Raw genomic sequence first — 14,590 nt, 5'->3', positions numbered from 1 at the left:
GGTGTTGTAGCCTGCCCAGCTGGTCTGCTCCTAGTCCTAGCTCTCACGCTCACCAGTGGGAATGGTGGCCCAGTAGGGGAGCTCTCTGCAGTCCCCCCTACAGGTTTTGCCTACCCTCCCCCAGGTCTCACATGTGTTGGTTGGGTGCTGCAGCCCAGTCTGGTATGTATGGTCTTCCTCACCTCAGCGTTTGCAAGTGGGTGCTGTAGCCTGGCCCAGTCTGTCCCCAGTTCCAGCTCATCTGGTGGGGACTACAGCCTAGCCAGTCCAACCAGCCCCCAAGTCCTGGCCCTAATGTAAACTGGCTGATATTGTAGCCGGACCTGGCATGACCCACATTCTGGGTCATCCAAGAGCATTCTGGCTCTTGGATTTGGCAGGAGGTGATACAAACTGGCCTAGTCTGGCTTGCCCTTGACCTGAGCCAAAGGTAAGCCCATGGGGACCCATAACCAGGCCTGGTTTGGGCTGCCCCCTTTCTTGGTTCTTGTGCTGACCTGCAGGGACTGTGTCCTGCCAGAGGAGTTGCCAAGCTCCTCCTTCAGAACCTCTCCTAACACCAGTCTCGTGCACACTAGCCCGCCCTCTTTGTCCCACCTCCTGTCCTAGCAGGAACAGTAGCACTCCTAACAGGTACTCACCCATTCCGGTTCTTATTGTTAGATGTTACTGCCCAGCCAAGCCTGGTACTAACCCAGACACACCTCACACATGGCTCAGCAAGGAAGGATACTTAGCCCTGCCCATCCTAAACCTATACTGGTTCTCACAAGCTCCAATGGGTATTGGAGTTGAACCCATTGAATGCTCCAGACCCAGTCCACACCCATGCTGGGGAAACTGCAACCATATCCCAATCAGACCACATCACCCACTCTGGCCCCTGCGCTTACCATTGGGACCCACAACCCAGCCAAGGTGTCCCCATAGCTCCCCAACCAGGCCTGTTCCCAGTCACTGATCTCGCCTGTGCCAATGATTGCTCTGACCCAGCTGGGCATAGTCCCTCGGCCCCTAGTCCCAACTCTTGTTGGTGGGTGCTGCAACCTGGTCCTGCTTTTTCTGCTCTCATCTAAAGCGGTAGTTACGGCAGCTTAGCACAGCTTATCTACACTCCATCCTGGTTTCTGCACTTGCCAGTAGGCTATGGTTTGCTTGGCCCTGCTAAGTCTGCCCCCTTCCAAAACCAACTCATAAACATGCCGACAGATGGAGCCACCCTGCACCCAGGCCTGAATTATGTGCTCTCCAGTGGGAACTATGACCCATTAGGAGAATTTTCCAGGTTCCCACACTCAGGCTGCTCCAAGACCCAGATCTCATGCACGTCAGTGGGTGCTTGGCCCTTACTACATGGCCTGCCCCATCCACCCCAGCCTTTGTATGAGCTGTTGCAGCCCAGCCTGTCCCACACCCTGTTTTAGGGTGCTCGTGTGGGTGCTACAGCCTGGACCTGCCCCACTTATTCCCAGCCTCAGTATCTGTGAGCATTGGTGAGTTACATGGTCATGCCTAGCTCAGTCCATCACCATCCCAACTCTCAAGCTAACCAGCGGGACTTGTAGTTTCATAGGGTTTAGCCCACATATCCCCCCCAGAATCTACCCCAGACCTGGTTCTCTTGCGTGCTTGTTGGTATCATGGCCCAGTCTAATGTGACCCATCCCATGATCCCACACTTACTGTTAGGTACTGGGATCTAGCCCTGCCTGACAGGCCCCCAGCCATTGCTTGCATGTACATTGGCATGTTGTGGTCAGCCATGTTCCATGCTAACAAGCCCAACCCAGGACTTTCATGTGGGTGGTATATCAGTCTGACCCATAAAGATCTTCAGGTCTTTCCCCTCCAAACCACCAGGTCTCATTCCCCTTACTTACATGCAAGTACAGTGACCCTGTTGTTGGGTGTCCCTCAGGATTCATTCCTCATCTATACGTACTGTGGCCTTATCCACGGATGTTCCTAGGCAGTAATTCCACACTCCCAAGATACCAGAGCTTGCCGCCTGGTGGTCAGCAGGCAGAGCCCAGTTGGAACTCAGTCACCCACCAGTCCAGGACCCTCCCCTGGCCTAGCAGTGGTGGTCAGGGAGCTAGGATCCCTGCAGGAAGTCTGGGCTGGCATGGATCCCTCTAGCCACAGCTATGTGGCTGGTGGACCGAGATACTTGTACTGTCTCGCTGCTTAGACTTACCTGGACTCCACCTACCAACATGGCATAGGTGGGCAGAGCCATGGTCCTGGGCATGTCTAGAGCTGTCTGAGATCTGTTCCTAGCATGGTCGCTGTGGATGGAGGAAATTCTTGGACCTCAGGCCTGGAAAAACCCAGGACCCTTCCCCACCTCACAGCTATATGACTGGACACCTGTGCTGTGCAGCTGCTCAGACTTACCTGTATTTATTTTTTTTAAAAAGATTTATTTATTTTTAATTGCAAAGTCAGATTTTCACAGCGAGCAGGAGAGACAGAGAGGAAGATCTTCTGTCCGATGATCCATTCCCCAAGTGACCACAACAGCTGGTGCTGAGCCAGTCCGAAGCCAGGAGCTAGGAACTTCCTCCAGGTCTCCCACACAGGTGCAGGGTCCCAAAGATTTGGGCCGTCCTTGACAGACTTCCCAGGCCACAAGCAGGGAGCTGGATGGGAAGTGACGCTGCTGAGATTAGAACCGGCACCCATATGGGATCCTGGCACATTCAAGGCGAGGACTTAGGCACTAGGCCACCGTGCCAGGCCTGAAAGTTTCATTTTTTAATTAGCCTATATAGCACTTATTTTAAATTTTATTTTTTCCTCATGTGTAACAATAAATCAAGACCTGTTGTTTTTAAAAAAATGAGGCCTGACATTTTTTTAATAAATATAAAGCTTAAGAAAATACATTCTCTTTAAAAAGATAATTTTGGTATTCCTACTGACAATGTCAAGTATGTATACTTAATATTAGTAGTAAGTTTCATCAAGCCCTGTGTCAATTCATACTGCAAAAAGAAATATGAAATTTAAAAGAATGAAGATATTTTAACAGATATTATAACACTTTGATATTACAACTCTTAGAGCCCTATCTCAATAATGTTTTTTGAAACTCTGTTAAAATGGTTTAATATTCTCATAAAATTAACACTGAAATAAACTTGACTTTTTCCTTATTTACAATGATTTTTTTTCAATTTTAAATTCAAAAGTTTCTGTTTAAAAAATGGAATAATTTAGCTCTGATACATAAACATTTCATTTCCTTATCTTCAATCTAACTAAAGCCACAACTCACGCATGAAAATTCTAATTTAATAAAATAAAGTTTCCTGTTCTGGCAGTTGATATTTAGATTTGTCAATATTCAATACAATAGGGCATGGGATTTTGCAATTAGCTGAAAATGATCCCAAATTTTCTTTTGTAAACACAATTTTAGTCATAGCTAAAGACAAAAGCAAAAGTAGCAAGCCTGGTCTAGTCCAATACCCCTAGTCATCAGTGAGTGGTTCTTAAATTTTAAAGAAAGCATTTTACCATATGAAACTTAAAGGGAAAAATGGCCATGCTTGAAAACAGTTACAAGGATCAGCATAGAACACAGGACAGTAACAAACAGAGTCACAAAACACACTAAAGGGGTATGAATGGCCACTCCCACCGGGACCTGCAGAGTCACATTCTTAGATGCCTGTAAAGAGACAGAGGGGGGACCAGTGAGGCACACTCCAAATGCACAGCCAAAGGTAAGACCACCGTATCTCACACTGTAAATCTGATTTCCTTTAAATATCATTCAGCTAATTCTATAATATATGTAACATTGTTTGAATGACTATTTGAGATCCAACATTCCATTTAGGTCATAAAATCAAACTTCATCCTTACAATTATTCATAAAGTCTCATTAGTTCTGATTTTTTTTTTTTTGCTTTTTACGTAAAGTTGACTATCTTTAAAAAATGTTATAGCTCAACATCACCTCTGTAGTCACCATAAAGATTTACCTCCTCCATGCTGCACATTAGAATGTAGAATTCTCTCTCAATAAAGTTCTAGAGGAAAAATATTAAAATAATAAAACTCTACATTCATTCTTGCTTTGCAGCTTTTCTCCCTACACATCTTTTTAAAGCTTGTAAATCACAAATAGCACAAGTGAACAGGACCTCTACCATGGCTAGCAATGTGAAAGTTTTGTGTTCAACTTAGCTTCTACTGAACGCAATCTTTACCATAGCTAGTACTGTGAAAGTTATTTGTTCAACTTAGCTGCCAGGAGCAGTAGACAAACTTTTAAGTAACCACAAGAAAATTACTTCAAACCCAAATATCCACAAACTCTTAAAAAAAATAGTGCTAATGAGGTATTAATGTGATATCTGCTTCAATAACTGAGATCAAAACTACAAAAATAGCCACAGACAGACTATATTTAGGTATAAAATAACAAAATAAAACTGCCTACAAATATTACTGAAGTTGACATACTTTGAACTTTGTTTTCCTTTTTTTCACTTCCTCTGAAGTTAATTTACTTTGTTATTTAAAAACTAGAAGATCTAAATAAAAATAAACACATCTTACACTTTCATTTTATTCATTTAATATTTATTTTATTTACTGAAAGGCAGAGTTAGAGAAAGAGAGGGAAAGAAGGCAAGAAGGAGGATTTATGGAAAGGAAGAGGAAGATGGGGAGAGAGACAGAGAGGGAGAGAAGAGAGAGAGATCTTCCATCTACTGGTTCATTCCCCAAATAGCCGTAACACTTAAAACTAGGCCAAGCTGAAGGCAGGAACCTGGAACTTCATCTAGGTCTCCCATGTGAGTGAAGGGGTCCAAGGACTTGGGTCACCTTCTCTCTTCCCAGGTGCATTAGCAGGCAGCTGAATCAGAAGTGGGGCAGCTAAGGCTCAAATTGGTGCTCAAATGGGATGCTACTGCTGCAAGAGGCTGCCTAAGTCACTATGCCACAACAACATATTTTAAATGTTTGTTTATTTCGAAGGCACAGCAACTGAGAGAGACAGGGAGAGGTTTTCATTCTCTGGTTTATGCCCCTGAAACCCCCAATAGCCAGGCCTGTGCCAGGCTGAAGCCAGGAGCCCAGAACTCCTTTCAGGTCTCCCATGTGAGTGACAGGGACTCCTCCCACGGTACAGCTAGCAGAAAACTGGATCCAGCAGAGATGAGACTTTACCCACTATACTACAATGCTGCCTCAAATAAAGCTTTATTTATAAGAAGAAAAAAAAAAGATGTAAATGCTACTATATTCTCTACTATTTCAGATTTAAAAAGTGTACCTGCTACACTTATGCCATTGACCAACCAATGTGTCAAAGGACTAATTCTAAGTCCTCAACCTCCATGCCCAAACATGCACATAAACTTCACCCAAATGAGAAAAAACTGCTGGCAAAGAAGTAACATTAAAAAACAAACGGGGGCCAGTGTTACAGCTTAACAGGGTTAAAGCACTATCCATGATGCCAACATCCTGCATTGGTGCCCATTCGCGCCATGCTGCTCCACTTCCACCCAGCTCTCTGCTAACCACCTGGGAAGAGTAGTGGAAGGTGGCCCAAGAGTTTGGGTACCTGCCATTCACGTGGGAGACCCAGAAGAAGCTCCTGGCTCCCGTGCTTTGGATCAGCCCAGCTCAGGCTGTTGCGGCCATTTGAGGAGTGAAGCAGCAGATGGAAGGTCTCTCTCTGTCTTTCCTTCTTTTCTCTCTGTACAACTCTTCCTTTCAAACACATAAATAAATATCTAAAAACAAGTGAACAAATGTTTGACTATAAAACACTAATTCTTTAAATGTAGTATAAACATATAGAAAGACTTTCATATGTAAAAACAACATAAAATATTAGCTTACTGATTTGTACTTCATATTTTTCCACTGGCAAATATCCTCTTTCTTCAAAGCACAAGGAGCTGCCACTTGCGACTGAGCCCAGCATCTCAAAATTGGGAACTCTGAGCAAAGCAAGCAGGAAAATATCAGAAAATTTGTACTTGAATTCAAGGTTATTCTTGCATCGAGTCTCAACAGAAGTCCTTCATACTGGGACGTGAATATTGAAACATTTTAATATACAATATATAAACTCTGTATGACCTGGACCCATCTATCTCAGGATGTTATTTGAGCACTCTTTTTATATGTATGGATGCCTAAATAAGATTACAAAGGTATCACAGACTTTAACATGAGTTTTAACAAATTCTATCATAGTCAAACTAAGGACAAATCTTTGAAAAACACTGCTACATGTACAAGCTGACAACTGCCCACATGAAACACATCAATATAAACATCTCTAAGACCAAAAAACAAAATAACAACAACAAAAAAGTCATAAAAATACCAGACCCTCCAATATTCTTGCAGATGGGGCACTTTTTCAAAATTTACTGAAGGTATGTATAAGATAGCATTAATTGAAAGTTAATTTAGTTGAGCACTTAAATGTTCTCATCCTGAATGGCATGATTGTAGCAAACATATGATTAAAAGCTTTCCCTTTGGGCCCGGCGCGGTGGCACAGTGGTTAAGGTCCTCGCCTTACACGCCCAGGATCCCATATGGGCGCCGGTTCTATCCCGGCAGCCCCACTTCCCTTCCAGCTCCCTGCCTGTGGCCCGGGAAAGCAGTTGAGGATGGCACAAAGCTTTGGGACCCTGCACCCGCGTGGGAGACCCGGAAGAGGCTCCTGGCTTCGGACCGGCATAGCATCAGCTGTTGCGCTCACTTGGGGAGTGAATCATCGGACGGAAGATCTTCCTCTCTGTCTCTGCTCTCTGTATATCCTCCTTTCCAATAAAAATTAAATAAATCTTTAAAAAAAAAAAAGCTTTCCCTTTGTCAGTTTTTGGTAATGATGCTATTATCCCTCTAAGTCCACAGGAAGAGACAAAATCTGGAGCAGCTTCTTTAACTAGAAAGAATAGTCTTGATTATTAGAAGTCTGCAAAGAGTTAAAAATCATGTCTTAATTCATCCAGCTCCTAGGATTAAAAAAAAAAAAGGAGAAGAAGAAATAACAACTTTTTGGTTAAACCAAACCCTCATGAGCAAAATCACAATAAAGGTAAGTAATAAAGTATCTTCCTCAAATACTAGAATCCTCCCGACTGGAGACAAAATAGTGAAAGCCAGAAAGTCTTGCAACATCAGTACTGAAGAAACAGAGAGCAAGAAACACACTGGGTGTCAGCCAGCTAACTGCTCACAGAACATGGCGCCACCCAGGGCTTGTTCAGGGACAAACTTTACCCTCACTGAAGGGCTGCTGTCTGCACCGCTCCATGGCAAATAGCTAAGTGTGAGGAACACGGGAAACTGCCTCATGAGGATGATCAGGAAAAATCTCCAAAAGGAGGAAATCGACAGGGTCAAACGGACCGTTTTTTGTTTTGGAGATCTATTCATTTATTTGTTGATCTCAGGCCATTAGCAGGGAGCTAAATTAGAATCAGAGCAACTGGAACTCGTACTGCTGCTGCAATAGCGGATGCTGGCTCCACAAGAGGTAGCTTAACCTACTGCACCACAACATCAGTCCCAAGAGCATGTTGCTTCAATAGTTTAGTTTCATAGTAAAGGGAGAGAAACCTGTACATGAGCAGACCTGATGGAGATAACATGCTTTTAACGACAAAGCAGTTGTGTCTAAAAATGTTCATTTTCATAACACAAATGTAAAAAAAAAAAAAAAAACCACACATGAGAAGTGGGCTAAGTAGGAAGAGTGAGTGAGTTTTGAAATGGAAGAGGCTATGGCTGGAACGGAACACATGGAGTTGCTGCTGGGGTGGCCATCAAAGTTTTCTCTGGTCTCCTGGCTGGTATTCACAAGGGCAACTGTCTTAGAACCATCTGCAAACTATCCACAGATAAGCTTTTCCATATCTGAGCTTATATCTTACAATTAAAAATAAAGCAGCATGCCTTAGCGTGGATTTCACTCCTGGGGCCATAGCTTTCACTCACATCTTCAAGCTTTAGAAGACTTAACAACCCTCACCTTGGTCACAGCGCATCAGCAAATCTGGGTTCCTGAGCATGATCAAGGCCTCTCCGACTTCACCGTGTGGCCGGTGATAGCGGCAGTGCACAGGCACAAAGGCCTGGAAACAGTTCATGCACTGGAGATCTCGTCTGGCAGAAATGAGAACTTCAGATTCCTTGGACAAATAGTTCGGAGCTTCTATATCAACATTTTCTGAAACCATCACTGCCTGTCAAAAAAGAAAACAAACATTAATGTAAAAGAAATAAATGAGGAGGGTTTATAAACAAGTAAAACTGGAAGAAGATGGCTATACAGACAGAAGTGTCAAATGGGGCCCTTGCATCAATATTTTCCATCTCCCTTGCATCCTCAGTTCAAAGTAGAACACAGAGGATGTGATCTACGTTTAACCAACCTTGCTTACTCAAAGCAAATTGGAGAAAGAATATATCGCCTTAAAACATATTTCTGTCAAATTTCCTTATTAACCTCTGATGACATGACAAAACAGGTACCATGAACTCTCTATGACAAAAAGTGTTGAACCTGTATTGGGAAAAATAGTTTGTGTCATTCTGGTAATTTCCTGTTCTTCAGACAAACAAGTAAGAAGGTAATGAGTAAGTTAAAGCACTGTGGTCAGGAAGTCAGATCAAAGGTCAGGGGGTATAAAATGTCACAGGGAGTGGGTGTCTAGCCGAGTCATCGAGATACCTACACCACGTATCCGAGTACCTGGGTCCAACACCCAGCTCTGGTTCTGGACCCCAGTTTGTGCTAATGTAGGTCCTAGGTCACTGGGTTTCTGTTATCCAAGTTGGACACCCAGATGGAGTTCCCAGATCCTGGTTTCTTGGTTCAGCATGGTCTGAAGCTGCTGTGGGTTTTAGGGTGTGAACCACAGGATGGGAGCTCTTAGTTGCTTTGCCTTTTAGGGAAAAACACTTAACTGAAAAGAAAAATGGCAAATAGTTTTTTTTTAAAATCATTTTAAGATGAACCTTCTACACAAAAAGTGAGACTGCACAGGTGCACACGAGTTACATTGTATTTATCATGTATATATTATCTATATCGATATAAAATGACTCCTCAAAAGCTTGATGGAAAATGAGTATTAAAAAAAAACTATGCATGAATTTCAATTTTTTTTGTACCAAAACAGACTTTATAAACTATTTGAGAGTGACAGAGACACAGCAAGAGAGAGACATAAAGAAAGCAAGCTGCCACCTGCTGATGTTCACCAGACCACTTCGCAGAGTCTCTGCAGAAGGAACTGGGCCACAGGCGCAGCCTCAGCACAGCTCAAAGAAACAGCAGCTGATTGATCAAGAAATCAGCTTCCAATTACTGCAAGTCACTGGGTAATGTCAATTTTTCTACGGATTTACAATTTTATAACATAACTATAACTAGAGACTAACTGGGGAAGCAGATCATCAAAATCAAGAAATCTAATCAATAAAGATATGTCTTTCCTTTTAAAAATTTTTAAATTTTAATATAACTATCTTTAGTTTTGATAATTTTTATAGTTAATTAGGGTGATAAGGGCCAAGGGCTACAGGAAGGTGGGTGAAACCATTATTTCTGCATTCTCTTTTTTTCCCGTCCTGTATCTGGGGGAAGAAGGGAGATAAGGGGGGATGCCACACCCAGCCTCCCAACCGCCTTCGTGCACAGGGACGGAGGGTAGCCACCCAATGCCATCATAGGGTCCCCACTGTGGGGCATGCTCCAAGGGTCCTGCTCAAGTGGTTTTGATAGTTCAACAGTTCTGAATTATTGCTGATTTAACCACTCTAAGCACAATAGAATCTCTCCAGATACTGCCAACACTTGGCTGGAGTAGTTGATTGATTTGTTCTATCCTCTGTCCTCTGTTATGGTACCAGGTATCTTCTGCAGGCTCCAATGTACTGCTCTGTCCTCCATTAGCACCTGGATATGCTATCCACTGCTCCATCTGAGCCACCGAGGAGGCCCAGCTCTGACACATGTACTCCACAGCCAGACCATGGGACCTTCTCATTTCTTCATGGTTGGAGTTATGAGTCCAGCAGTTCTCCATGGTTGGAGTTACGAGTCTAGCAGTTCAGATGGAGGGATTCCAAAAGAAACTTCATCTGAAGTGATCCCAGACCTGATTCTTGGGTGTGCATGTCAATACGGGGTTCAGCACAGTCCATCACCACAATCACCTTATACACATGAAACTTTCAGGTCAGTTCTGACTCCAGTCCACGAACCAATGGATGCTGCAGTCCAGTCCAATCCTGTCCACCACATACTTGGCCTTCATGAAAACCAGTGGGAGCTGTAGCCTAGTCAGAGCAACCTGCAATAATTTCTACCATGCCCAGCCTGTGCCCTGCTTCCCATGCTTACCAGTATGTACAGCAGATTGGTCGTCTGACCCACATCCTATTCAGCTCTCATACATGTCATTGGGCACTGAAGCCTAGTCCAACCCAACCAGCCCCACTATCCTGACCACACACCTGCCAGCAGATGCCACTCTCTGTCTAGTCATGCCTGTCCCAGTCCTGGTTCTCACGCTCACCAGTCAGAGTGGCAGCCCAAGAGGGCGGTACCCATTCCCTACTCCCAGATGTTGCACTCTCCAGGTGGTTCTGCATTTTAACTTGACAGAATTAGCCCCATGTGCCAGCATCTGCCAGCCCAACCTACCACACCTGCCCAGTCCACCTCCTTCCAAAATCAACACACACACTTGCCAATGGATGGAGTTACATTGAGCAGCCTGCCTGACCCCTAGCTCTGGACCACGTGCTCATCAGTGGGAGAAATGACCTACTAGGGAAGTTTCCCAAGTTCCCCCACTTGGGCCACTCCCAGATCCAGATCTCACACATGCCAGCATGCCAGCATGCCAGCATGCCAGCAGGTTAGGCCCTTGCCCAGTGTAGCCTGCCCCTCCATCTTGGCCTTGTATGAGCTGGTGAATGTTGCTGCTTGTCCTGCCCCACACCCTATTTTAGAATGAACATGCGGGTGCTACAGCCTAGACATGCCCACCCTGTTCTCAGTACTCCTGAGTGTCGGCAGGTTTCATGGTCACATCGGGCTTAGCCCACCATCACCCTAACTCTTGAGCTAACCAGTGCGACTTGTATTTCCTCAGGGTTTGGCCTACATATCTGCTACAGAATCTACCCCTGGACCTGGTTCTCTTGTGTGCTGGTTAATGTCATGGCCCTTCCTAATGTGATCCAGACTTTGTTCTAACCCTTAGTCAGGTACTGACATCTAGCCCTGCTATACAGGTCCCCAGCTAGCTTTTGTGCAGGCTGGTGTGTGGTGGTCAGCAATGTTCTGCACTAATAAGCCCAACTGAGATTCCCAAGTGGGCTAGTTCATGAGTCTGACCTATACAGATCTTTCGGTCTTTCCCCTCCAAACCACCAGGTCTCAATTCCTTTGCTTACCTTCAAGTACAGTGGCACTATCATTGGGTGTCCCTCAGCATTCATTCCTCACCTACATGTATGGTAGCCTTATGGATGTCCCTAGGCAGTAATTCTACTCCCCCAGAGCCCCCAGAGTTCGCTGCTGGACAGTCAGTGGGCCCAGGCCAAGATGGTTCGGTTCTAGCTGCCTTTAAGCAGCCAAGTCAGGCTGCGCCCCTCCCCCATCAGCCAAAATTGGCCAAAGGGGTTGAGGGTCCTGTTTGTGCGCCCAGCCCCACTGTAATGTTTTTTTTTTTTTTCCTTTTAACAAATTTGCAATTTCTATAAGTTTTGGTGATGTTTGCACAGTTAAGGATGCCTCTGTTTAGGGTGGGAGGGTGGAGGAATGGAGGAAAGTTGGTAAGACAAAGGTTTTCAATCTCCTTTTGTTCATGTATCTTGGGTAAATGGGAAGAGGGACATTCCCAGAAGCCCAACCGCATCACTGCCTTTGGATGGGGACAGGCACCCATATCCCAGGGTCCCCAGTGTGGAGCATGTTCTGAGGGCACTGCTAACCTGCCCTGGGATGGGGAACAGGCACCCGATATCCCAGGGTCCCCAGTGTGGAGCATGTTCTGAGGGCACTGCTAAAGTGGTTTTCCTAGTTCTAAAGCACTGTTGACTTCATTGCTCCAAGGATGAGGAAATCCTACTAAGGTCCGTTGGCTGACACACTCAACCTTAGAGTCAATTCACCCAGATACTTGCTGTCAAAGCTTTGCTGGGAAAGCTGTCCAGTTTGTTCTGCACTCCATGGTACTAGATGTCCTCCGCGGGCCTCAGTGAACTGGGTGTCATGTCCCTCAAGGCTCCTCTGGACATGCAGCCCACTGAACAGGCTTCAAAAACCGAGTAAACCCAGTCCTGACATATGCACTCCATGGTCAGACCACAGGTCCTGTAATCTCCCTCATAGATGGAGTTTTGAGGCGGTCCAGACCCTGTCTGCTGGCATGTCCATGTCTGCACTCCACATATCTTAAAAATAAAATAGCAACTATGTTGGCACACTGGTATAGTTAACACAAACTTAGTAAACTTAGTATTAACCAGACCCAGAATGTCCGCCAGCTATTAGCTGCTTTTCTCCCAGCAATTTAACACTTACCTAGGTACAATCAACCTGGACAGTTGCCTACAGCTGGGGTTGCTACAATGTTTTTCTTTATCTACTTATTTTTCTTGTAACAGTCAACCTGAAAGCTTACAAATCTCATTCAAATCAAAGGTACATGTCTTTTGCGTCTATATCTTCAACAAGGGTTTCATTTTCTAAGAGCATGGTAGATGATGTTATTAGGGTGGTTTAATATGATTTCGATCCATGAGATTGTAAGCCAAACACCGTGTTTTGGGTACAGCGAGGCCGTGTAGTCCTCTCCTCACATGTACCAGGATCCCATATGGACACTGATTCGTATCCCAGCTGTTCCACTTCCCTTCCACCTCCTTGCCTGAAGCATGGGAAAGCAGTGGAGGATGGCTCAAGGCCTTGGGACTCTGTGTCCACGTGGGAGGCCAAGAGGAAGCTCCTGGTTCCTGGCTCCTGGCTTTGAATCTGCTCAGCTCCAGCCATGTGACCACTTGGGGAATGGGCCAGTGGATGGAGGAGCTTTCTGTCTCTCCTCTCTGTGAATCTGAGTTTGCAATAAAAATAAATAAATCGTGTTTAAATTTGAAATATATATTAATTTTTAAAAAAAGATTTATTTTTTTTTATTTGAAAGTCAGATTTACAGAGAGAAGGAGAGACAGAAAGTCAGAGAGAGATCTTCTATGGGCTTGTTCACTTCCCAATGGTCACAGCAGCTGGAACTAAGCCGATCCAAAGCCAGGCGCTTCCTCAGGGTCTCCTATGTAAATGCAGAGGCCCAGGGACTTACCCATCCTTTGCTACTTTTCCAGTACATGAGCAGGATGCAGGATGGGAAGCGGACACCTGGGGTGCCTACAGTGCACAAATGGAATGCTGGTGCTTGCAGGCAGAGGATTAGCCTGTACACCACCAGGGCAGCCTGAGATCCATTATTTTAAATTTGAAAGTCTCAGAATTTATAACTCAAGGAAGAAAAGAAACTAACAACGTCCTTCCTTATATGTATACAGAATTCCATATATACCCAAAACCTGAGAGCACACAGGAAGAAGCCAGCTAACTGAAGGTTAAAACATAAGGTGTACGCTTATCACTGCATACCTTCACATGTCTCGTGAATGCTGAGCCACAGAATTCAAAGCACATCAAACCATAATGACAAAGGTAAAGAAATTGGTCTACATCATTACTAGAAACAAGATACTATCAGAAATGACTGGAAGTTTATCTATTTTCCCTTTTCCTTTTTAAAAAATATTTATTTATCTTTAAAGATTTATTTATTTTTATTGCAATGTCAGATATACAGAGAGGAGAAGATACAGAGAGGAAGATCCTACGTTCAATTATTCACTCCCCAAGTGAGCGCAACGGCCGGTGCTGTGCCGATCTGGAGCCAGGAGCCAGGAGCCAGGAACCTCCTCCAGGTCTCCCACGCAGGTGCAGGATCCCAAGGCTTTGGGCCATCCTGGACTGCTTTCCCAGGCCACAAGCAGGGAGCTGGAAGGGAAGTGGGGCTGCCGGGATTAGAACTGCCTCCCATATGGGATCAGTGCTTTCAAGGTGAGGACTTTGGCACTAGGCCATTACACCAGGCCTTTTGCTTTTTTAGTTTTTTTTAAAAAAGATTTACCTTTTTTCTTTTAAAGATTTATTTATTTTTATTGGAAAGATTTACAGAGAGAAAGCAAGGAAGATCTTCCATCCACTGGTTCACTGGTTCCAAATGGCCAATGGCCTGAGCTGAACCAACCAAAGCCAGAAGCCAGAAGGTTTTCCAGGTCTCCTACACGGGTGCAGAGTTCAAGGTTTTGGGCTATCCTTCACTATCTTTCCAGGCCATAGGCAGGGAGCTGAATGGGATGTGGAACATCTGGGACATACAGAATCCTGGCATTTGTAGATGGAAGATTAGCCATCTAAGGCATTGAACCAACCCTCCCAAAATTTATTTTATTTTATTTCCTTATTTTCATTTTATCTGAAAGGCAGAGAGAGGAAGAAATCTCC

At 44.6% G+C, this 14,590-nt stretch overlaps 1 protein-coding gene across 1 annotated transcript in view; it reads right to left on the bottom strand.

Annotated features, from left to right (window-relative positions):
- Positions 1 to 3,288: 3,288 nt before the first annotated feature.
- PIGX (phosphatidylinositol glycan anchor biosynthesis class X) overlaps positions 3,289 to 14,590 on the bottom strand; it is a 27,893-nt gene continuing 16,591 nt past the window's right edge. The window contains exons 5-7 of the mRNA XM_041002569.1: positions 8,021 to 8,234; positions 5,869 to 5,969; positions 3,289 to 3,676 (exon numbers count right to left, since the gene is read on the bottom strand). Of these exons, the coding sequence (XP_040858503.1) occupies positions 3,533 to 3,676; positions 5,869 to 5,969; positions 8,021 to 8,234 (459 nt within the window). The 3' untranslated portion in view covers positions 3,289 to 3,532. The remainder of the gene's footprint in view (positions 3,677 to 5,868; positions 5,970 to 8,020; positions 8,235 to 14,590) is intronic.

The sequence above is a fragment of the Ochotona curzoniae genome, unplaced genomic scaffold (genome assembly GCF_017591425.1).
Source record: "Ochotona curzoniae isolate NIBS_2020 unplaced genomic scaffold, NIBS_Ocur_1.0 scaffold_2587, whole genome shotgun sequence".
Lineage (NCBI taxonomy): Eukaryota > Metazoa > Chordata > Mammalia > Lagomorpha > Ochotonidae > Ochotona > Ochotona curzoniae.
The sequence above is the reverse complement of the archived record's forward strand: the minus strand, read 5'-3'. Positions and strand labels throughout refer to the sequence as shown.